The sequence below is a fragment of the Ptiloglossa arizonensis genome, chromosome 11 (assembly GCF_051014685.1).
Source record: "Ptiloglossa arizonensis isolate GNS036 chromosome 11, iyPtiAriz1_principal, whole genome shotgun sequence".
In the NCBI taxonomy this organism is placed as follows: domain Eukaryota; kingdom Metazoa; phylum Arthropoda; class Insecta; order Hymenoptera; family Colletidae; genus Ptiloglossa; species Ptiloglossa arizonensis.
In genome coordinates, this window is record NC_135058.1 from 6,351,734 (window position 1) to 6,377,698 (window position 25,965).

The 25,965-nt window shown below is 39.5% G+C and overlaps 2 protein-coding genes across 4 annotated transcripts in view; one reads left to right on the top strand and one right to left on the bottom strand.

The window, feature by feature from the left end:
- Positions 1-16: 16 nt before the first annotated feature.
- The window catches only part of Oys (lysophospholipid acyltransferase 6), a 30,710-nt gene continuing 4,761 nt past the window's right edge, over positions 17-25,965 (bottom strand). Inside the window, exons 1-12 of one of the 3 annotated variants that reach the window (XM_076323622.1) lie at positions 20,081-20,138; positions 16,142-16,248; positions 8,659-8,804; positions 6,766-6,843; positions 5,781-5,872; positions 3,715-3,826; positions 3,380-3,515; positions 2,536-2,683; positions 2,251-2,456; positions 1,805-2,002; positions 1,471-1,622; positions 17-1,341 (exon numbers count right to left, since the gene is read on the bottom strand). In XM_076323622.1, the coding sequence (XP_076179737.1) occupies positions 1,191-1,341; positions 1,471-1,622; positions 1,805-2,002; positions 2,251-2,456; positions 2,536-2,683; positions 3,380-3,515; positions 3,715-3,826; positions 5,781-5,872; positions 6,766-6,843; positions 8,659-8,804; positions 16,142-16,248; positions 20,081-20,123 (1,569 nt within the window). In that variant the 5' untranslated portion in view covers positions 20,124-20,138 and the 3' untranslated portion in view covers positions 17-1,190. Of the gene's footprint in view, positions 1,342-1,470; positions 1,623-1,804; positions 2,003-2,250; positions 2,457-2,535; positions 2,684-3,379; positions 3,516-3,714; positions 3,827-5,780; positions 5,873-6,765; positions 6,844-8,658; positions 8,805-16,141; positions 16,249-20,080; positions 20,139-25,965 lie in introns of those variants that run through there. The other 2 variants (XM_076323621.1, XM_076323623.1) reach the window with 2 other exon arrangements.
- LOC143152957 (uncharacterized) lies at positions 12,441-15,783 on the top strand. Its single transcript, XM_076323620.1, has 2 exons — positions 12,441-12,617; positions 13,472-15,783. The coding sequence occupies exons 1-2, from the start codon at positions 12,525-12,527 to the stop codon at positions 15,215-15,217; spliced, it is 1,839 nt and encodes a 612-aa protein (XP_076179735.1). The 5' UTR covers positions 12,441-12,524; the 3' UTR covers positions 15,218-15,783.

Sequence of the window (25,965 nt, forward strand, 5' to 3'; positions counted from 1 at the left end):
TTCAACACACGGTAGATTAACACTTTCCATGGTTAGTAACCTTTAATTCAAATTAAATCCATTTACACGAGTTACATTTTATGTGTGAGATCCGTTGGTCTACTTTTTAATTGGCACAGTGCCCGCATCACTTTCTCGCAACTTCAGCCCCTTGAAACGCCATTTTATTGGTTCAATGTCCAAATATTGATGCAACGTAGTACATTTACGGTCGGCTATTAAAAAACATTACAAGGTGTGAGTTACGATTTAGCGTCTTCTGGCAATATATAAAATCACGAAGAAAAATAACTATTCGTGTTACGGTAGAGTATTCTAGAAATATATACGGTGTACTTAATGACGAATTTACGCCATTATCGTATATCCATACTTACGTAATGCATTTTAAGGGTTGAGCATTCGCAGTGCCTATAGTATAATTTTCTCTAATTGGATGTAAGCTTTGTCGCTGTTAATGAAATGCTCGGATATAACGGCATGTAAATAATTATTTAGATTTATTTAAAATTAATGATGATATTATTGCTGATACTAAAAGTATAAAACTGTAAAATCGCTCGTCAACTCTTAGAATTAAAATTGCGTAACACGTTCTAAGTAAATGTTGCAATGTATTAATTGTTCATACGATAACACCGCAGAAGTAGAAGGGGGAGGGGGAGGAGAAAAAGGAACGTGTAAACGTAAAGATGATCACTATGTATTCGCGCGAACAATAAAATCTGCAATGATGCCCGGGTATCGTCTGTTTGCTGGCAAACGTTAAACAGCAATCTGTCTCCGTTCTTAACATGTACGCGAGACGCTCATAAATATACGGTATACTCACTCACATTATATAAAACTATACTTTTTACACGCTCAACATAGAATTTGTACCAATGACACGTCATTACAATAAATATCGTACGTATATATATTTGTATGTATGTATGTATGTATGCATGCATGTATGTATGTATGTATGTATGTACGTATGTACGTATGTACGTATGTATGTATGTATGTACGTATGTACGTATGTACGTATGTACGTATGTATGTATGTATGTATACGTGTGCACGTGTGTATGCGTGTGCGCGTACGTGCGTGTACATATAATATATACACGATATTTATATGTATAGTAAAACATTCATAAAAAATATGTTTCTCTCGTGACCAATCGGCCGCATCGAAGTAGCGATCACATGGTTTTGCGCGCAGTCCCGTTAATTAATTCCTGAGAAGCATTATTTCCTACGGTGGTTACTTTTGTATCCGATGGAATCTTCGGAAGACGTGGTGCGCCGACTATTATAGCTAGACCCAATAAATGTGGGATCAGGTATAAATACCTAAAAAAGATAAAAAAATAAAAAAAAAAAAAATAGAAACAAAATAAAATAAAAAAGACTTACTGTTATCGTATCGTACAATGCTTACGTATGGATCGATAGTTGCATACAAATGAAAACATTACTTACAGGTACATTCGGATACTTGGTAAAAACTCCAAGAGTATAAAGCTGAAGGTAATGTAGGCCATCAAGAATCGTGTTGCGATGAAAGTAAGCGCATCGTAAAGGAACTTTTTGTTTTTGGACCCTAAGAAGTACGGTCGAATGTTACGACGACCCTGTTAGAAATAGATAAAAGTTCATCGATTATCGATTGTAACTTTCCCGTTAATTTCACGCGACATTTAAGGTTATTCGACACGGTCCTGCAATCACAGACGCGACCGGACAATAACTACGTCGAAAGGTTGTGAAAGGACACGTGGTTACGAATTTGGTATCCCTTCGTAATTTAACTTACAACACGTGACACCATTGTGAAGAAGGCTCCGTTGGCGAATGTCAAATAGTAACCGGGGTAGAACCCGTGCCACAACGCGGAAAGGGCATACGTGTACACGATTTTCCTGTGCTTCACTCGTTCGTATACGAGAGACCTGAGCCACTTATTGGTTCCTTTGTTCCAATTCTCGATACTGTCCCTCAAACTGAGAGACATCTGAAAGTTGAACAAACATTATCGATGATAACAACCATTGCTACGATCCTGTGCAAATTTAATAATTCATTCAACCTCTACAAAGTCGAATCGTTACACTTGTTTCGGTACAAGTTTCGATATCATTCTTGCATAAATTGCGCGTAAAGTAATCTTCCTTTTGCTCGACGAATTTGAAATTCTGTTTGTCGTTTATTTAGAGAATTACAGAAATATCGTCAGCCAGCGATAATGCGTGGAGCAACTACCTCGAAGCCAATAACATTGACGTTGGAGAAAAGATCCCACTTGGCCTCACGGTTCTCGTCGTACCCGCTGAAGCCTAGACCCGAATTGTTGCAGATCGCATCGGCAAAAATCCAAGCGTGATAATACTTGAAACGTACCAGAAGCGTGGCTATCATCAGATACCAGAACTTCTGAAATATCGTCGTATTCTGCAAGAAGTCTTCCTCTGCAAGGAAAACGAAGCTCGGTCAGAGAAAGAACGCAACGAGCCGTGTATGAATACTAAACGGACGCGTCGCTCGAACCTTTCAACTTCTGAAGCGAGTACGATGGGATAAAAGTCAAGAACATGACGGCGAACACTAAGCTCACCACGAGCTTTCTTATCACGACCGGTGTCGGGGATGGTTCCAGGACTATTTCGTCGTAGTGACTGGAATTTTTGTCGCAGCCCTGAAAACAGAATTCACACTCAGGTTTCGTCGTTCGTCGTATCGGGTTATTCGGAAAGTCATTTCGTTTTTTATTTTGGTGGAAACGAAACACGATTTTTTCAGAGTGTACGAATATTTTATTCAATTACACATCCTCCATTTTGGAAAACGAAACGACTCTCCGAGTAACCCGATACAAGTGACAAACCGAAGCGTACTCTCGCAAAAATAAGCAACAAATATGTCCGGTCAACGATAGGTTCGAACGTTCGTCCCGATGGTTTGTAATTTCGTCTCGTTGAAGTATCTTCCATTTTTTTTCCACCGAACTTCGCGCAATAAAGGAACCTCACTCGTTTACGATACCACTGCGCGATAGTGAAACATTGTGTAAAAATAACGATAAAAATAAACCTAGGAAAAGAGAGAACGTAGGGACAAGTTAACGTGACGTAAAAGTAGATGTCACCGTTGACGCAATTCACGGTAGGGGGAGCGACCTTGAGCGGTCAATTGAGTCCGATTTGATTATAGCGAGGATCTGCCTCGTCTCACGTCAATATGGCATTCGATGAATGGCAACGGGTAGCGGTGCCGCGTTAATTGGACAGCTTTTGTTCACTTTTACGAGCATCGTGTACGCCTACGCGCACTGTCTCGTCTGTTTCGTTTTCGGTCACCGTGTAGAGAGGAAAACGATGGCGATCGTGTTTACCGTCAGAGCGTTCCGTCTACTTAGATTATGTCCTTGAATGAAATCCATGTAATCGCGATACAGTATCACCGGGCCGGCCATCAGAGCTTGAAAATGGAAGACGTAGCTAAAGTACTCCAATGTGCTCGGCATCTTTCTAAAATAAATCATGCGTGGTGGATTTTATCGCAGCCAGAGACGAAAGTAACTGGAAAAAAGCCCGAGTCATCGTACGACGAGCAACGTGGCTCTTGAATATGAATGAAACTCGTGTAAGATACTGGGGAGCATTCTCCACGTTCTCGTATCGAGCACCGTGGAATGAAACGCCCCGTTCGTAGAAGACGTCAACTCACTTCACGGCTTGATGAAGCTGCGACGGTGTGAGTTCGTCATCGCGTCGTGTCAACCCATCGTGTATACTGTACGCGAGGCTGGTCACTTTTTGCGTGATCACCATCAGTGGTCCTGCAACGTGTACAATTCGATATAATTTTTTCAGGCAATTTCTTACTCCGAAAATACATTTATCACGATCCGTGCCTACAGCGACGAATATCAAGAGCGACACGGTGAAATCGTTTCGAATGTACCGAGTGTTTACCTTAAGACGGTTGAGAACGTTCGCGATAAATGGAGAAATTTTCCGTTAATGATTTCCTTCGAAAAGGAATATTTTTTCGCGGTACACCGCGATGAATATCGCGAGTAATACGATCGAGTCGTTTCAAACGAGTGTTTACGTTAAGATCGTCGAGCATTTTTGCGATAAATGAACCAATTTTCCAGGTAATTTTTTTTTCCTTCGAAAAGAAATTTTTAACGCAAGGAATAACAAAACGATTGCTTCGAATGTACCGAGTGTTTACGTTAAGATTGTCGAGTATTTTTGCGATAAATGAACCAATTTTCCAGGTAATTTTTTTTTCCTTCGAAAAGAAATTTTTAACGCAAGGAATAACAAAACGATTGCTTCGAATGTACCGAGTGTTTACGTTAAGATTGTCGAGTATTTTTGCGATAAATGAACCAATTTTCCAGGTAATGTTTTTCCTTCGAAAAGAAATTTTTACCGCGATGAATACCAAGTAAGTAAAACGGTTGTTTCGAATATACCTACATTTATAATATGACTACAATTATGTTGTAGACTAAATTTCACGAAAAGTATAGATAATTGAATCGTTTGCAGAATTTTCCAGCGAATTTTCCACCGTGAACGCAACGAAGAGTGTAAAGTGGTTTCGCAAACAACGAAAATCACATAGAACGTAAAAACCATAATATTGATTGGTCAAAGTTACTCCCACTACGTTAGATTCTTCGTTCGGACCCATTCTAGTATTTGAACCAATAGAGACGACTCAAAGTGTAAGCGAGAGTTTTGTACGGTTCACAATCAAGGGAAATGACCTTGAACAACCAGTATTTTCTGCTTCATGTGTAATGCATACTGCTAACAGGGTTCCAGCGAAGCTGCGGGACATTAGTCGGTGCTCATTTCCGCTTTCTATGTACACAACATGCTCGTTATGTGTTTTACGTCTGACCCCGTGTAGCCTTGACATGTATCGTCGTGTCACATTGAATTCGCCTTGGCAACCACATTTATAAAATACATCGATTAACGTTCGTAATTCGCGAGAGTGTGTATCGAAAATTTTTTAAATTTTCTCTTTTCTCTCACGTCGAAGATAACGTAACTTTGTATTCTCTTATTTCAAATTCTTGCACTGCTTCTTTGTAAAAAATACAGCAATATGAGAAAAATATTAAATCATACATGACCAAGAACGTTCAAATTTAATAAGAAACAATTAACTATCTTTCTAATGAAAAGTCTCTAACTGTATTACCGAACAATATTTAAATATAACGAACTTTGAAAATGTAACAGTCGTCGATGATCGTAAATAAGAATTATTAACACTCGATTTATTTTCACCCACCTCACCGATCGAGATTTTCGTCTCTGACCTTAATGTTCGAAAAGTGATCGTTATCGATGAATACAAATCGCTCGAAGACATCTGTATAAATTCGAAAATCACACGGTTACAAAAGCAGCGCACGTCGGTGGCATTCCTTTGACAAACGTTAGACTTAAGAAGTAGGTATCTATGGTCGACCTGAATAACTGAATTTATTGCCGCGGTTACCGACAAAAGGAAGAAGACCGGGATTCGAATACTGGTCGGGGAATCTCGTCGAGCGATTCTCACTGCGCAGTGCGCGTTTAAATCGCAGAAAGCATCGTGGATCTTGGTAACGACGTTTCCGCGTTTCCATTATTGTTCACGGCTCCGATTACAGTCGCAAATCGTTCGCTGTATCAAATGTCTGCACGTCGAAACTTGACACATGCTCCACGCGGTAAATGAAACCGAATTCCCTGGTCACCGAGATGGCGGATGATACTTACCGGTGATGTCGAGTGTGTACGAGCCATAATTGTAGATCTGTCGATGGTAATGCACGCAAGATAAGTAGACCAGCGCGGTCGTCAGTACAACCCTGAAACGTGTTACCAAGATGAGTTAGTAAGTTCAAGAAGCGATCGTTGACCGTCTTGCCGAGAACGAAGGTGGAATGGCTTCCGCTTTGAGTATCTCGCCTTTACTCGCAAATACGACGCGTTTACTATCGTACTTAACGTCTCCACCGTAATGGAAGATAATTTACGAATAGAAAACCAACAAATAGAAAAATATCAGCGACCGTTGCTTCGCGGTCTATCCTCGAATATCGGGCGCGTTTTTTTCATTCGACGCGACTTGAAAAAATATTGAAAAACTCGCGTTCGTTTTCAAGGTATTCGAATCTCACCACGGTTGTTCGGTATGTTTGTAACATTCTCAATTTTCTCGCGTACCGAAAATATTATACTCGAACGCGTTTTTTTTTTTTTTTTCTTTTTTTTGTATCGCGTGAAAGGTAGAACTCTAGTCAATTTTAAACAGAAATTGCAACGTATTCACGTACGCGTACCGATAACGCCCAAGATGAGACAGTTCAGTCCGTACGACGATAATATACAATGATTCATTTTCTACGTTACTAAGCAGACATTTACAAATCTTTATTTATAGACTCTGTATTTCATTCGTGTTTTTACGCGGTGTATTACGTATCGTTGTGGAGATCCATGTGTTCGTGAACTAATCCTTGCTGAAAGAGGGAACGAAAGGCTTTCGAAAAGCTTAGAGCTTAGCTTAAACTGTATCCATCTGGACGATTTGTACCAGAGACGGTGGAAACAAAGTGGCGAACGTTTTTCTCGGGTCTGTTTGCGTTTATCGTCGCTACGAAACGCGCTGAGCGAACGAAATCTTTGATCGATGATGGAACTCTCGACGAAACCGTGGTATATATATTATAAATAATTGTATCGTTGTATGGTAACTTGCCTCTGTAGATTGTGAGGATTTTGTGTGCGCATTGCTATGTAACATAATGCGGGAAGGCCTGCAAGGTGTATCGCCTGCCTGAAAAGAAACGACATCTTCAAACATATTGCGTTGGGTTAATTGATGTAAGAAAAATACTTCGTATTAAATATTACAAAACATTCGCTAGAAAATCTACCGTAAGTGTATAATGGAATCCACGATAAATCGTTTCGCGAGAAGATTAACTTGTTTCGATCGATGTAGCGAAACATTTTCAAAAGATACAATCGGGATTCGAACGTTTTCGAGAAACGTGTGTTTTTTTATTCGAATAAATTTTGTCCAGACGAAAAGGTCAAGCTAGGTAACAAGACGATTCATATTCTTCCAAATGGTCGTTCGAATACCTAAGTTCGTGTTGTGTATCACAGCGAGTTCAACGAGTTGCAGCCAAAGGTAATTCAATGTCGAACAACAAATTACACGCGAAACGTGCTCGCAAAGTGATTCGAGTTTGAACAACTGTATATTAAAAATGAACGTGACATAATTCGGCCTTGAATTAAAAATGCGCTTGACATTCGTTCGTGGAAGTATCTCGATTACGACACCGATCGAATTTTGCAAGCTTTTTTTGCAAGCATTCGATTACTTATCGGTAATGGTTGGATTTATCGAGATTCTTTTGCCGAGAAAGCCACATACCCGAGTGTGTGAACATTTATGGACACCTTTCTAAATATTCTTACAACGACCTTGATCCCACCTTGACGCTTCCGTCTAGACAAAAGATTTATTTCAACGAAGTCGGTTTCACCTTGAAATCGTGAAACAAGCTACCGTATCCGATTTGGTTTCATACAAGTTCAACTAGGCTACTCTTTATACGGGGTGCATCTTTAAAAATAGAGATAGATTCAACGATACGAGAAGGATAAAAAAAAAACTGCTTATGTAAACATAGACTTTGAGATTTACGAGTTGTGGTCATTTTTGTGATTGAGCAACACTACGTTAATTATACAAATGTGTACGTGCACACTCTACGAAAATTTCCACTGTTATACAAAATATTAGAGATAACTTTACCCGTATTCAATTCTTTGACAACGAGAGTTAAAAATACTCGTTTATGAGAAATAAATCAATAAATACGGAATGAAAGATACATCGAAATTGAGGCACGAGTATTGCAGACATTTATGGGTACAAAGACGTTACGATAATAATGTATTAGAGTTTTCAAAAATTTCTCTTATCGTTACTTTATCACTTTGTTGATCTTAGGTTCCAGACATAGATCTAAAACGGTTTTCATTCTTAATTCACTTCGACTTTTTATACCGTATTAGATGGATGAACATAGACTTGTGCGACTGACTGTATATCCGCTTATCTTCACATCAAGTGCTTAATACGACCACTTGCACCTGAATAGAGACGTGTAAACGTCTCATCTTCTAATACATACGAAATTTTCAGGTGATACTCAGATTGGTTTGCAACCTTGATAAACACGGGACAGATCAGTGTTTCAATGCCCTCGATCGGTGGTCTCGTGAGCTATTGATTTCAACGACCTCCATTTTTATTCGAACATCGAACAAATTCGAATCCAAAGATCGAGCAATTCGAGCAAAGGGTTCTGTCTGTATATTTGTTAGGAAAGAAGTACTCGTTAAAGAAACTGCACGATTAAAAGAAAACGAAACCATAGAAAAGTCATCGTAACTCATAGTTCGAAGATCGTTGGCATCCAACGAATGACTATAACTCTTACACCAAGAGTAAAATTACATCCTTGTGTAATTTCAGTGTAGAATGACTTTTTGAAAAAAAAAAGAAAAGACAGTCTCGTGTTTGTCACAGCTGGTTCTCGACTAATTAATTAATGTCGAACAACGCGCTTACCAGCCAAAGCAGAAATATCCAAACGCGAGACCGAAGATGAGGCCAAACACATGTCTGGTAGCTGTTGGTACGGCGCCGGGGCTAAGGAACGTTCTTAAAAATCCGGCCAAAGCCAGTGCTGTGAACTGTGTCAATAGGAAATTCACCTGCACAAAAAAAGAGAAAAACATCATTATTTGCAAACGAAATATTTCAACACTTAGCGCACGTACGAGCGCAACGAAAACAAAGTGGAGCGAACAACGATTTTGAGTCCCCTGAATTGTCTCGATTTTGTTAATTTTCGTCGTTGATCGATACGTTCGTCGAACAGAATGTACAGATATCGAAAATAAAAATTTGACTCCACGTTTTAAGGTCAGAATGAATTTCAAATTGGTTTCTTTCTTCATTCGGCGCAGCGAAGGCGAAAGGTTGAATATATTTTTAATACTTCTCCAACGTTTTGTAAATATTTTCCAACGCAACGATAACTGTTGAAAGGATATCGTGACAACACCTAACGCGCAGAAGAATTTTTTTAAACAGGCTTTTATTACGCATAACACGTAAGATGACAAAATCCATTAACCTTATTGAGCGCTGTAGCCATTGAATACAGTGAATAGTAATTGGGGACAATAAAACCGCCATATAAATATACAATGATATAACTTATTGACGGTTACAACGCTACTTTATATGCGTGTTTATATCAATTCGATAGTACCGTACCGTACGTATGGGCCAATTAATACAAAAATAAATATATATACATTTTTCGATATACGAAGGTATCGTGTAATATTCCGTTAAATGTACAATTCGCAATCGTACTTGTGTGTTCTTTATCGTTCATTGAGAATGCGTAAACAATATGTCCTTCGTAACGGAATGTCAACTTCTTAAACCGTATATACACGTGATCCGTAAATAAACGTCAATTTATCGGTCTGTAAATTAAGTTGCATACACGTTCTTCGTATGTGAGTGTTAACCTATTGGGTTGCATATAACGCGTCCAAGGTAAAGGGACGAATTCACAGTATCGAAAGAAGAAGAAAAATCAGTCTCGCGTTAAGGAAAATCTAATACCACGAATGAAGGAAATATAGATAACGTAATGAATGCGATAATGTGTGATTGTTGCTTACGGAAGCTGACTAGAAAATTTCTCGTAATTTCTTCCAGGAATACAGTCGAGTACGACTAATTCAATGTTCTTTTTTCCCGGTACTCGTTACTTTCACTTGATATTTACCAACATTGACGGTACGGTAAATATTGCCTTCTCATCTCGTTTCAACTACTTAAAAGATAGTTACGTAGAGCAGATAATACCGCGCCATCAATATTTATAAACACAAGTTCAAGCAACATATTATAACTAGACGCATTAACCAAGTCGTATTTAACAGCACGCGTATCCGACCTAGTTTCGATATCGATTTTCTCAAAAACGACACCTCGTAGCAGCAAATTGTATTCTGCATTTTCGATATATATTTTCACAAAGAGTCACCCAACACTCGATTGTACCGGGAATTTGTACAGGCGTGTCATACACTTCTCGTTTAAATCGCAACGACGCGTCTGTATAACAACATCGCGCAACCAACGAAAAACTAAACAAAAATCAAGAAATTCTTCGTGGAATTCTCCTGACGCGCGAAACGAAGCTTCTAAACACGTGAAAAATTCATGAACACGTTCCGAATATTCGAACGAATATTCAACGAATATTCCCCGAACAATTTAACCGGAAGCTCTTCCAGAACCACAAACGTGTATACATCGCAGAAATAATAATGCTAGACAATTGAGAGAATATTCGTGAAAATTTCCTACACTTTTAAATACGTGAAAAGAATCCTAAACACGTTCACATAGTCCACTGTCGCAACAATTCGACGAATTATCCCCCGTACAATGAAACCAGAAGCTCTTCCAAAACCGCGAAACGTATCAGAGAGTCAATAATGCGCATCGTACGGAGAAAAGAGTAGAATATTTATTGGTACGAAAATCGGTAAGATACTCCAACGATGTTCAGGCTTACAAACGTGGACCGTGAACGTGTTAATGACTGTACGTCAAAGATAATTAACGTACCAACCCGTTGAGCAACGTTTGCCAGCAGTGTCAGCGTTAAAATGACACGGAACGAGCAGTGAAATCAACAAGTCGGCTTGACGGGGAAAAACTCGATTAATGTCTTTAAGCCACAAGTGCACTCCACGGGGACGCACTACCGAGATGATTAATCGTTATCTGAGTCGCGACGTACGACAGATTCGTCAAAACAGTCTGCCGACTGTTTCGTATCTGTCACGTTTCGCGAGCGGATAAAACGTCCGAATGCGATAATCGGGAAACATGGATATCTATGGGCGATTCCGATCCTTAAGGGGGCTTCCCCGTAGACAAAGAACGCTTGAACGCGCTCTGCGCGTTCCGCGAACTACGAAGGACGAATGTGAAAAGAGGGCAACCTGTTGTATCGAGTCTATTGTTCCTTGGTGTTCATAATGGGCCGTGTTCGTCGCATGAAGCGGCGCCTTTTTTTACAAAACGTACAAAAGATTTTGCATCGAAAAATACTTCGCGCGGTGTTGTATCGGTGCCGCGTGTTTGCATTATCGCTGCAAAATGACGAACACGCGAACGCATAAAACGTTGGGAATTACTTCTTCGAAATGTACAGGGTGCCTGCTGAAATTCGAATGGGAGATATATATATATATTGATATATGTTTTTGTCGATATAAATCTATGTATTCTCCGTACAGGTAAACGTTAATAGATATCAAATATCTGAGATATCGAAAATAATAAAAATGGTAAGAATACGCTCCTAAAAGCGTGAATTTCGCGCACGTAGCGCGTAATCGTTTTGCAGTTAAGTTTTGTAAGTTCTCCACGCAACGCACGCGGAAGCAGCATATTACTGTACCTCGAATTGTTAAGCGTGTTCCACGAACGCCGATAAGCGTTCATCGTACGCAACGCATTGATACGTTGAACTCTTGCAAGTATTTATAGTACTCAAAAGTTGAATGCATGATACGCACTTTTAGAATTCTTATTTTAATTCGAATTAAATTGTTACGACGAATACGCGAAAGAATCTCTCTTATTGGACCCGACGTGTAAATATATTGAATTGTTCGGAAAGTAATTTCGTTTTCCAAAATGGAGAATATCTAATTTAAGAAAATGTTTATACACTCTGAAAGAATCGTGTTTCATTTTCACCGAAAGAAAAAAAGACGAAATGACTTTCCGAACAACCCAATATCTACGTTGATAATTATTTTGAAACGTTTCAATTCCGTGTATCACCTTACGCGACCGATTTTTTTCAAACGTGCAATTGTTCGGACAAAATGAAATCGTGTATTTCTCAAAGTGCATTGCTTTTGCTTCGATGTGACGCACTTCGTCTTAAAATTTCTAGTTGAACACGAGACACGAAAGAAGACGCGATTCATCCAATAATTACGCAACGGGAATAAAAAACGTAAATAAGATTCTCATCTTTCCGATGCAAAGCCATTGTTGAACTCGATCGAACGTATCGTGAGTTCGAACATCGATCGCGCTGATGATGAGACTCGCACTGATGACCCTGCCTGACCCGACGCGAGGAATTCCCCGCAACCGCGAACAAGAATCGTGTATAAAGAGAAAAAGATAAAACCGGATAAAAACCGATGGTGAAGCCCCCGATTGAAACTGTCACAACGAGCACAGGGAAAACTCTTCCCTGGTGAAGTCTGTATATAAGGCCAAGCTCCTGCCGAATGTGTCATACAGTTCAGTTGATTCCACTCAAGAACATTAGAAATCTTGCGATCAACGAAGTCTAACAAACGAACTCCACCAACATGAGGTTCATCGTTCTTGGACTGGCTCTCTTCTGCGCAGTCGCATACGCTGCTGCTCAAGAACTCGAATACGAGGATGTACCAGAATTCTACGTGAGTATACATCCTATTTCGATTAATTTTCACTTTGCTCTTCCTTGAAGTTCACACGTAGATCGGTCCCGAAAGTAGAACCCAAGTTACGAACTGCTCTTCGATAATCCGTTGGGAATTTGCCGTTGGCAAAGACACTCAATTTTTCTTTTCCATTAAGGATAAATTTACCCAATACTAACTCAAATCTACCTTTCTTTATCTATTATCAATTTTTATAGAAATAATAACGTACGTGACTTTATCGAAATAACCGATCGAATAAGAAGGCCCAGTTACACGAGGTATTCCCACCACGTGTGCTTGACCTCTCGTGTAATCGTCGGTCTCTCGCCAACGATCTACCTTTGTCTCAACCGGAAGACACGGCACTCGTTGCTAAGTGACCCATCCCTTTCACTTCTTAAGAAAGTGCGGCACAAGTTCTAACGTATCGGTCATTTTCTACACACGGTTTTTTAAAATCGTTATCGATTCGTGTAATTTACAAACACGAATCTAAAGTCACGAAGGCAATTAAATTCACAATTTAGAACTCTCGAAAGAATGAACGGACCGTCACCAAACCGTGATAATCACTTCTCAGTTCCTTTACTATACATACTGACACAAGCGATCGTTCTCTTCAATGAGAAAATATTCTAAGATGGCGTGTATGACATTTTCATATCGAGAACACCTTCGCGTCTACCGACATATTATAGTGTTGATTGAAAACAAATTTTTCTCGTCAGATCTGAAAAGTATAATAAAATTGACGCAACTCATACTGAATTCCAATCTCTGTTACGCAGCCTTGCTCGCCGCCACTCGTCAAGTACTTCTCGTAAGATCGATTCTTTCTTTTTCACCAGATCCCAAGCCGTTCTCGACGCGAGGCCGATCCTCAAGGATCGATCGTCGTCCGTGGACAGAAACCACTGAGCGGTCCAGACCGACGCCCATCCTTAGACGTCGACTACAGCCATCGAGTTTTCGATAGGAACGGTGCAACAGGTAACGCATACGGTGGACTCAACATTCGTCCAGGACAGCCACCACAGCCTCACTTGGGCTTCCAAGCCGAACGTAATTTCAACAATGGAGCTTTTATCAAAGGATTCGGTCAGGTGCAACGCGGACCTGGCGGTGGTCCCTCTCCGAGTTTCGGAATAGGCACAGGAATGAGATGGCGACGCGACGTTGAGGAAGTGGAGAAGGAGGAGGAAGCTTCAACCCGCCCCAAACGTGAGGCTGATCCTCAAGGATCGATCGTCGTCCATGGACAGAAACCACTGAGCGGTCCAGACCGACGCCCATCCTTAGACGTCGACTACAGCCATCGAGTTTTCGATAGGAACGGTGCAACAGGTAACGCATACGGTGGACTCAACATTCGTCCAGGACAGCCACCACAGCCTCACTTGGGCTTCCAAGCCGAACGTAATTTCAACAATGGAGCTTTTATCAAAGGATTCGGTCAGGTGCAACGCGGACCTGGCGGTGGTCCCTCTCCGAGTTTCGGAATAGGCACAGGAATGAGATGGCGACGCGACGTTGAGGAAGTGGAGGAGGAGGAGGAGGAAGCTTTGAGCCGCCCCAAACGTGAGGCTGATCCTCAAGGATCGATCGTCGTCCATGGACAGAAACCACTGAGCGGTCCAGACCGACGCCCATCCTTAGACGTCGACTACAGCCATCGAGTTTTCGATAGGAACGGTGCAACAGGTAACGCATACGGTGGACTCAACATTCGTCCAGGACAGCCACCACAGCCTCACTTGGGCTTCCAAGCCGAACGTAATTTCAACAATGGAGCTTTTATCAAAGGATTCGGTCAGGTGCAACGCGGACCTGGCGGTGGTCCCTCTCCGAGTTTCGGAATAGGCACAGGAATGAGATGGCGACGCGACGTTGAGGAAGTGGAGGAGGAGGAGGAGGAAGCTTTGAGCCGCTCCAAACGAGAGGACGATCGTCGAGGATCGGTCACCATCCATGCAGAGAAACCAATGAGCGGTCCAGACCGACGCCCATCCTACGACGTCGACTTCAACCGTCGAGTGTTCGATAGGGAGGGTTTAACAGGCGACGTGTTCGGTGGATTCCAAAAAAGGCCAGACCAACGTTTTGAGCCTCACGTGGGCATCCAAGCCGAACGTAATTTCAGAAATGGAGCTTTTATCAGAGGATTCGGTCAGGTAGAACGCGGACGTGGCGGTAATCCCTCTCCGAGTTTCGGAATAGGCACAGGAATGAGATGGCGACGCGACGTTGAGGAAGTGGAGGAGGAGGAGGAGGAAGCTTTGAGCCGCTCCAAACGAGAGGACGATCGTCGAGGATCGGTCACCATCCATGCAGAGAAACCAATGAGCGGTCCAGACCGACGCCCATCCTACGACGTCGACTTTAACCGTCGAGTGTTCGATAGGGAGGGTTTAACAGGCGACGTGTTCGGTGGATTCCAAAAAAGGCCAGACCAACGTTTTGAGCCTCACGTGGGCATCCAAGCCGAACGTAATTTCAGAAATGGAGCTTTTATCAGAGGATTCGGTCAGGTAGAACGCGGACGTGGCGGTAATCCCTCTCCGAGTTTCGGAATAGGCACTGGAATGAGATGGTGAGGTGGCACCGAGGGCATGACGGAGGAGTAACAGTATTAACGTATTGCTTGGTCCGAACATTCTTCGCATCACCTCTATATAAGAGTTTCTATCGGATAAAATTCCTTCGACGAGCATTTAAGCGGATAATTACATTTTAATCACATATTCGAACTTGAATTTGAAATCGAACGATCGACCAGCAATGTGTTAACACATCGATGACCAGAGCGAGTACCAACAATCGTTACTTAAGATATTTGCAGATTAACGGCGATCCTTACGATCACCATTGATTCTTTTAATCATTCGTCTAAACCAGACCGGCTCAAGTTACTTTGGATTTGTTTTTAAGTCATAGAAGAGCGTTCGACGTGGTTCGTATCACGTTGACGGAACTGCATTTACTTAGGATTTAATAATTTAATAATTTAATAACCGAGACTATTTATTGCTTAAGTACTATTAAATACTATTAATATTAAACAGCATTTATTATTGTGTATGTAATGAAGATATTGGCAACCAACGATGTAGTCCGAATGTATTGTAAATTTACAACAATAAATTCTGTATTTGTATTGTAATATCTCGTGTTGTTTCCGTCGAACCGATACCATCATCGAACTATACCGATCGTTCGAGGATGAGTTCATCTTCGTTGTACCGTTTGGTTACCTTGTCGTTTCCTCGGTCGATTCTTTGCTCGAAGATACAAACACTCGTTCTCTATTGACTCTTGAACAGAAACTAAGGAATAGAGGTCGCGTATGACGTGAGTCACGGTGGGATAAGTGGCCTTGACCAACCACTTGACTTTGTCTCGACTATACAACTGTCAACCACCCTGCCTACGTCTTCTGATAGCCTACGTGATCCGAAAGTCGCATCGCCTTTCGTACTTTACTGTACTTTCCATTTATCTTCGTATATATTTCCTTTCACCTCTCTCGTCTCTCGCTCAACCCTCTTTCTTCGTTCGCAAACTCCTTCTCTAATTAGTGCACATCTGTCGCACGACTCTCTCACACCGGAAGTTGCTAACGAACTAACTGAAACAAACCGAGAATTATCGTTACCCGCGCAACAAAGAACCAGTCAGATAAAAACTACTCTGCATAAATTTGCACGATATTCTGTCGTGTATCGTAGAGTTCAACACTTTCTAATACCATTCGCCGATACTATCTCTACGCTAACTCGGAATCGAGCTACAAAACAATTCGTAATTGAAAATGCAAGTATAATTTCACTCGAAAATACTATTTCTGTAAAATGTGTTGTTGTTTTTATTTTTCGAAGCATTGTTTTCCTCGGTAACTATTTTTTTTTTTTCTTTTTGACAAAGACCATTCAATTCGTAGCGATAAAGATCGATGAATTTTAGTAACAACGTTCGTGAACAAATCTTAAACATTTCGGCATTGATACGTAATCGCTCTGCTAGCATAATTATGCGACAGCGCAGCGATATTTTCGTCTTGCAACGCGTTTATATTTATCAACATAGACAGCTTTCCTTAGTAAACACGCACGTGTCTATAGTTGCCCGATTTTCAATATCTAAACATATCCTTGCGAGCAACTTTTCACCTTTACGGAGTCCTCAACGTGAGAAAAACTCGATTTCCTCGAGGTGCAACGGATTTTCTGTTCGTGCGAACTCGTAAGAAAACTGATACATGCGAGAGAAAAAAGATACGTACACTGCGATTAAAATTAATATCACGTTACGCGTTTCGTGTAACTGAGCAGTGTAGATACAATTAGACGCGAATAAAGTTTTCCTTATTCGTTACAGTTTGCTTGGAAGAATTTTTTTTTAACGCAAACTAAGCGAATCGATAATTACACAAATTATCGAATACCTTTAATAGAGTTAATAAAATTAGTCAGAACCAAAGGACGTGCGAACAAAATCGGAAGGAAATTGCTGTCACGTTTTTCAAACGTATGTAAAAATCGCGATCATGTGCTTATTAAATTTAACAGTACACTTTCGTAAAGTGAAAGATAATTGAAAAGGATCAAAGGATACGTGGTCTTTGGGAAACTCCGTTAGAAAATAATTAGATGTATAAAGAATTATTATTACGGTCTTAAAAATACAACATTAATCGAAGATTTTACAGCGAATTGATAACGCGTATCACCTCCGAGATCTTAAGTAGGTATTAAACGTAGTTAATTGCGGATTTCGAAAGTAGAGATTACGTAAGTTGCCGAAGATACGAATTTATCAAACAGTTATGATTTCGTATTACGAGTCCGTAATCTCTGACACAGTTTCTCAAACTACGAGACGACGTAAAATAATCTCACAACTTTGTATAGTTGATAATTATATTGCAAATAAAACAATTACGTGTATTGAACGTACATTGTCCGAAAATTATTTCGCGTACTGAACGTAAAAATAACGTTTCTACACTATAAATGCGCAAAACGTAGGAATGCACAGCTACCTTGCGCATCACGAACCTAAAAAGGATCGTTTTCCACACGAACGTGTTTCTCGTACCTACAAATAACAAAACAGTACTTTTTGCGCGCGTTATATATTGCACTGTACGTAATAATATGTTTTAATACATTTATTCGTCGAGATAACGCAGAAATAAACACAGTACAAAGTAAAAAAAAATGATCTGTTCAAAACTTAATCGCTGAACATAAAACACGATATCCACGAGTAGACTATACTTCGGTGCTATTTATTTCTTTATTGAGATCGCAGAAATAAAAATAAAGTTACAGCTGCCTGGTTAATAAATAGCACGCCGATTTTTCTATAATAGCACGGCACAGTGTCCATCGAAGCGCATCATTTGATCAAATAAGAGGCGAATGACGCGGTGTAAAATAATTGCAAGATAAAGTACAGCGATATAAAACTAAGATGCAGTACGAAAAATATCGTACGATCGTAAAATTGTATAACACTGTATCGTAATTATCTGCTTGAGTATATCACCTCTGACTTTACTCAGCACAGAAATAAATACGAGCATTAATATGTATACGTATGCCCCAACAAATGTTTTCGTGTAATTACACGTGTCGCGAAAAGCGTTAAGTGCATTCTGATTCCCAATTACTTGGAACACTGCTGGAAAATATCACCGATATACGTGCAACTATTGAATCTTACCACGTTATCGCATTAAATTCGATCGACACGATTATACACACAATCGTGTGTATAAGAATTATAATTTGCGCGCGAAATAATTCGAAATCTTTAAAAGTTTACCGCTCGATGTTTACCTCTTTGTTACCAACGAACCGATAACGAGCACGATAAATTTATATTCCCCTCCACAAAGGAAATATTTGTCCAGACTTGATCACTTTCAAACAATTGTTAATGAGAGAACGATAAAGTCTAATCGAGACCGTAACCATTTTCTGCGTCACGTGTTTTCACGAGCTTGAAATAGAATGTTCGTCAATATTTTATACTCGGATCCTTTGGTGTAAAAAAAAAAAGAATAGTTCGAACAAGACGGCAGTTTGAAAATCAACTTAAGAAAAAACGGTATAACTTCTTAGAGACATTGATATCGACACTGAACGAGTTCTTATAAATAGATCGTCTTCCATGAACAGGGCACTGTTTAATTAATCTACACGTAGAAATCAATTATGGAAATAGATGTGACCATACACGGTAAACGATAAATATATTTCTATAAGTGTACACATTCGACTTGAATAACGTCTATTTAAGAAACGCAAAACACTTATGAAATGGCGTGAGAAATCTTATCTCCAGTAGTATTGTGAGATTCGCATTGAGAAAACATATTTTCAAGAGAAGTCTCGATGATGTGTCAACCAGTGGTAACGCCTATCAACGCCAAAATGTGATAAGGCACGTGTTAAAGTGAGTCATTCATTAATGAAAAATACAAATTTTGTACTTTTCGTTCTATCGTTACGGAAGCATTTCGACGACGCTTCCCGATACAAAAGAGACCAAACACGACGTCATTCGGGTGATTGTAAATTAAACCGATTACGTACGTGCAAATAAAACCGAAAAGAACGTATCCGTGGTAACATTAACAAACCTTTTTGCGCCGAATGTAAATACACTCTTGGTCACAAATCACTCACGCTTAATACTTAGTAATAACGAATTGACGTTAAAAGAGTATGTAAATTGTGAAGATAAAGCTCGTTAATTTTTCAAATTACAAATAACGATAAATCATATTGCACATCGCATCAAAAGCATTGTGAACAATCTTCGACTTTCTTTTCATCGATGAAGTTATCTCGTTTATAAAAAAAAATCGCTAGAACTAATTGTAACGTAACGTCAATTAATGTTTTTTACAAAGTTATCTGGTCAATTAAATGCAGCCAGAACAAAGTCTGATGTCACGAATTAACAGTTGAATCATAAGAGTTCCGAAGCTTGAAAATTGGGTCAGCCGCGTTAACCTATCTCAATGGCATTCCCAATTATTAAATTTAAACGATGAAAAAAATCTCTTTCGACGACGAATCATCGTTTCGCAATGATAACGTGACCCACCGTTTGCAAAAACTGTGAAATCGGTAATAAAATATAGAAAACGATTGATTTGACCAACTACTAACGAGATGACTATTTCTGGGTTAATCTTGTTTGAATAAAACCTATGCGCAATATTTTCTATGGGTCACTTGGTTTTAAATATCTCAGAAATCTACTTACGCGTACGATTATTGTTCCTTGCTATAAATTTGTTTGGATTGTAAACGCTACGTTGCTACAGAAAATCATCCAATCTGTCGTGTGAAATTATTTTCGTATCCTAATTTGCATTCTCCAAACCGGACAAGCAAGTGTCCAGTGACTTATGATGTATACGATCATTCGTAATAATAACTCACACCCATCTTTGGCGAGCGAGGTAGCGAGCCATCGAGAAACCATACCCGTGGGCTTAGAATGTGAACGCTGGCTGCCAAACCTCTAAAGATGCTCACAGGCGTTACGAGTTCCGAGCATTTATCCTGGCGCCGTAGTATAGTGCGGACGAATGTGTTTACTTGAGCAGAAACGAGATAAATTGAAAGTTACAAAAGCGTTTTCCGGTTATCAGTGCTGATTCGGCCTTTTGACCAATCGTACGACAAACGGTAAGGTATCGTTTCCAGGCAAAGTTCGAGACGTAAATGTCACATCTAACGCAGCGATTAGTCATGCACGTATACTATACATCGGTCCTGCTCCGAGCAGGTGATTATTTGCATTTCTCTGTCTCACGTTTTTTTTACGTTTTAACGATTATATTAATGTATTATTAATGCGCTCAGTCATGTTTATCACTACCGTCGCACATATGGAAAAAAAAACTCGTTCGGTAAGAGACGTTTAAAATCATACTCTATTAACCCTAACACCGTAGATTATCTATCAGTGCACGCGCAAATTATTACAAACGCCTTTTCTTTTTCTTCGAAGAGGTCCAAGCACGTATCATCTGCAATTTTTTATTACAGAATGAGCTCAACGAGCGTTGATCGTTTTCCAGGTTTATACAACGTAACGTATATATTTTAATTGAATGTTTCATCGAGACAAAAATATTTTTATATTTTTATAATTCTACTTCCGAACGATGAACGAAAAAGATTACGTGTGCGAACCACTGTTACGAAATATACTTTTCTTTGAAAATTCGACGCGTGGAACGAGGTGAATGTTAGCGTACTCATCTTCTGTAGAATATGACAAGTAAATAAACTATTCAGTAAGACGGTTATGTAAATGTGAAAGTTGAAGATACTTCACGTGGTAACTTATACGTTATTAGATGCGTTATCTAATCTATTTACAATTCTGATAAATATAATTTTTAAGGCTTAATAAATAGATTGATACATCTCGTGCGTCGAACGCCTATAGGCGTTCGATGGATATCCTTAAGAAACGCAACAACAGGATTTCCGCACACGGCGAGTGTACTAAGGGTTAAATTTCTTAAATCGAAGTAATCTCGGTTGCTATCGGAAAATGATTAAACTATGGAATATTAAAATGAAACAGGAAGTTTTTACACTTTCACGCGTTCGGTAATGGAGCAGAGTTTATCAAATATTTATTATTCAAAATAATTGGAGTATTTTGTGTATGATGATCGAAATATAAAAAGTACTGTACACGTTACATACGTGTTTAGTTGTCTCGGTACGAGTGGTTTTCGAAATAGTGCTTGTTACGATTAAGTGAAAAATCTCAAATTGCTTTAACGATCTACGTTCGGCACGAACGTAAATACTTGATAGTCGTATTAAAAAGTGTTCTCATAGCGTGATAATATGCACGCATACTATAATCGTTCGTATATAGTTCGCACTTTATGATCGGTTAATCGTGAAAACGGTCCAATGAGGGCAAAGAAAAATGTGCACGCGATCGCAGAATCAATCACTCGAGTAATCTTTCCACGGCTCGCGTTATCGCATTTCACCAGTCACGTGCAAACGTTACTTGTCATTAGTGGTTCCATTCAACGCGCAATGGTGTACCGCAAGAATTTAATAGCAAATGAAATGAAAATGCCTTACGATACGTAACGTGGATCAAACGCTATGAAATCGATTCTAGAATGAACGTAACATTTTCTATTTACATACTTATCAAGATATACGGGATTACGAAGACTCGTTCGTACCAGAGATGTGTGAAATTCTTATCTAGATAAATCTCTCGAACGGTAAATAAAAGATAAACAACTTTCGATGCATTGCTTGTCCAAGAAAGATCATAATCTAAATTATACGATCGAATTGTGCTTCACGTCGAACGGATAAAAGCTAATCCGAATAAATGTTGCAAATAAATAATAGTTTTACTCGTCGTTCACTATTCGAAGAAAATTTTAGCTGTTCGTGATCCATATCGGTAGTTTATAAAATCAATGTGCATACTTATCTAAGTACTGATTTTACTAAGATACGAAATATCTATAATTTTTAATCGCGGAACGATTAATTCAAAATCACTCGTTCGTAATATAAATTCGAACAGTGCGCATCTTTGCATAAATGCGGTTAAGCATTGGCATCCAATCCAATTGATTCCCTAATCCTATTAAATGGGATTATAGTTTCCGATTGAGGGCACTTACACGCGAGCATTTTAACAAATTTAAGCAGCTTTCAATGTTAATTACACCAAGAGATCGGAGAAAGATCAAAAGTACATTAGACATCGATCACTACTTCGGGAATATTTAAAGATCAGAAATTACGTTTGTCACGCAACGAATGTTTCTCCGTACAATTTTAAACGGGCTGTTGCAAAAAGAATTTCATTCCTACAAGCATGACTTTAAATTGAAAACACATTTTTCGAAAAGTACTCGCGCTGGAAATTTCAAATTTTCACCGTACATTCCCAATGTATGTATTAAATCTTGGTTGTAATTTGAATTCGTTCAATTCGAAACACTGTCGTAAATTTCAACTTTCTGCAGCTCGAGTAATTCTTCAAATGTACCCACTTCTCGTTAGAAATAATAGAACTTTGAAAAAATTCGTATCAACGATAAAACGAAATCAAAATCTTCGTTAAAGCCGCGCAATTTATTTCGTAGCGTTCGTTCGATTCATTTCAATTCTCAAATCATCGTCGTGGATTAACCGTTGCAAAAATGCCTCCGAGGTACGCATTAGGTTCCCATTGAAAATGAATGCACTCACCAGCCGCGCCGAAAATACGATTTCGATTTGCAATCGCTCGTTTTGTCACCGTTAACGAGAAACAAATCGACTCGCAATTACACCGAGCGACGTACACGTTCTTTGACCCAATTGAAAGAAAGATGGAAACATATGGTCCAACCACGCTTCTACTTTTCGTAGATTTAAAAATCGTACTTTCCATCGCGCAGGATATCGTTGAAAATTGAAACCGAAACAGGTTACAGAGACGATACAGCAGACAGTAATTAGTAACGGTAATTTAACCGTGTATATTCACTTACTAATAGCGTTGGTCTCTTAAACTACATTCTCTGGCTACTACAGTTATTTGAATGACGTAACGCACCGGTATTCCCGTACGAAGATAAGTAAACGTAAACGTTGAACAGTTACCTCCTTTTTGCTTTAACTACTGAATGTAGTACCAGTTACAGGTCGGGAGAAGCAAACACTCGAGTAGAGATTCGATATGGAAATGTCTGGTGCAAGCTCTGCATTTACAGCCGGAGAACAAATTGTAAGTATCGGTCCAATTCTTTGCGTAGATTTAAAAATATATAAACCGCGGTCAGAAATGTAGATTTCCAGTCGTATACACGGTGCGGAGTTGTTTAAAAGTTGCGAATAAATTGCTCTCGATATCGAATTTCTTACGCGATCCGTAATTTAAAAGTGAAAAGCGTATTGATCATTCGTACGTTGGCGGGTTCGTGCAGTGCATCGAAAGTCACGTGCACGCTTGTACGTGTTAATACGTTTCGTCTGTTGCGTCGGGACACTATGTATACTTTGAAAGAGCAACGTAGAATGAAACGCTTGAACAGAGAACAGTACGGTGGAATATCGATCATCGAATCACCGTGTAAACAAATGTTCCATTACCCGAACCTCTAGTGAAACACTCGAAAGAAAGTGAAACGTTATATGTGTTCGTTCAGCTGCGTGTCGTTAGCTTGTCATCGTGAATTCGCGATTCGAGCGTACGATTTAACATAGAAATAAAAACAAACTCGTAACTAGGAAGCTGCGATCTCGTAGCGACGATGATATACGTACGAGAGATTTTACGAGAGAGAAGAACGTCAGTATGAAAATATTATACGTGCTATCGAATTTCAACGCGTTTATACGATAATTGCGCGGAAAGTACCTCAAAAGAAGAATGAAAGTGTCCAGAGAGATTTCGTTTCGTTAATTTTTACGCAGAATTCAATATTGTTGTATTTTTCGATCCACGAAGGTCCCAGTGTGACTTTTTGCTTTTTAAACGAGACGATTTTCCTTTCGGCGACAAAAAGTGGTACGAAGTCAATAGGATCAATTGAACTGACTTTGATTGTAGCGATCTAAGGTCAAAGCAGGGTGGGGGCGTTATTCGGACAAAGAAGGTTCGCATCTATTACACTTTGGGTGATCAATCAGTCGTTTCGGAGCAAATTACAATTGTAGTTGAAGAGCCGGATACACAAATTCAACCCTAGTCGGTAAATAAAATTTAAAGTAATGGACATCTTGATTCTAGTGAGTTCGAATAACGTCTGCTGGTGATCTTGTATTAGTCCACGGTGACGTCAAATTGGGGAATTGATTTACTTTTATTTTTCTTCTTTTTTTTTCTTATTACCGAAAGAAAGACGAATTCTTCGATATTACCAAATTACTCGCGTAACATTTATTTTGAAGACACTCTATGTGTATCGCTTCGATCAATTAATGCAACAGTATCGTGTAAATATTTATCGTTCCAATGTTTTTCTCGATTATAATTTGTACGATAAATCTCGCACGATGTAAGGACGCGTTAGAGCCTAACATAAATTTTTTAAGCGAATTCTTATCCGGACAGTCGTTTCTGCAAGAACGAATCTTAAGGTCATCGTGTATTAAAGAATATCGACTCGTGAATACAATTAAATAAACGAAAATCGATTATGTATCCTCGTGGCGATTAAACCACCGTAATCGTTCGTTTTTATGTTCAATAAAGATGATTAATTTCGAACAAAACTGTCCTTCTCTTTTTTCACACTTTTTCTTTCCTTTCCACCGTCTTTGTCGATCTCTCGAGCCAATTTTTCGTAGCGTATTTAATTCCCATTTTCGTGATCTTTCTTGCTTTTGATCCGTATAAAGAGATCCGTGCGAGCTTATCATTGGTTGAATAGCGTTCCTTGTAAGTAATCCCGTATCAATGTCGATTTATTTCACCGCGAGGGATCGAGACGAATCGTTTGACACGGTGGGCCCCGCAGAGGCCAATGATCTCTGTACGTTTACACGCAGCTACGCGGCGCTACTCGCACGTCGCGTGTGCCTTTTTAGAAGCCAGCGTGTTTTAACAAACAAATTGTAATTCGACCGATCGCGCGCTCTATTGTCTCGAACGTCTCTATCGGTCGATGTTCCTTATTGACTGTACGGGACTCGCGCGTGTGATTCCAACGAGGGAAAACAGCGAGGAATTCGCGACGATTACTCGGTAAGCGAAACGAACGAACTCTGTTGCAGTATTTACAAGGAAACTGTCATTTCTGACGACGAAACGAAAGCGAGCAATTAAAAATGAAAATACCATTGACCGTATCCTGTACCATCAGCTATTCGAATATTCGTATTCGAACCGAATCGAGTATTCGTATTTGAACCGAATCGAGTATTCGTGTTCGAACCGAATCAAATATTTGTATTTGAACCGAATTAAATATTTGTATTTGAACCGAATCGAGTATTCGTATTCGAACCGAATTAAATATTTGTATTCGAACCGAATTAAATGTTTGTATTCGAACTGAATCGAGTACTTGAATGTTACGAGTAACTCCAAGTACTTGGTTCGACTGCCTTAATTACGAAGAAAGAAAATTCGAAAAGAATACATCGAACTCGAATACGACACGTATTTCAAACTATTCGAATAATCGAAGTACTCGAAGTACCCTTTAACGAAGAGTACTTTAACGAAGTACCCTTGACCGATAAAAACAAACGAATACTATTTCCAGTGATCTTTCAAAGCACCGTGTACGATCGGTTACACAGCGGTACTTAAACTTCTGTACACACTG

Coding starts and splice junctions, on each gene's coding strand:
- LOC143152957 (XM_076323620.1), top strand. CDS start 12,525: ATGAGGTTCATCGTTCTTGGACTGGCTCTCTTCTGCGCAGTCGCATAC. Junction 12,618..13,471: donor AGGATGTACCAGAATTCTAC/GTGAGTATACAT, acceptor CTTTTTCACCAG/ATCCCAAGCCGTTCTCGACG.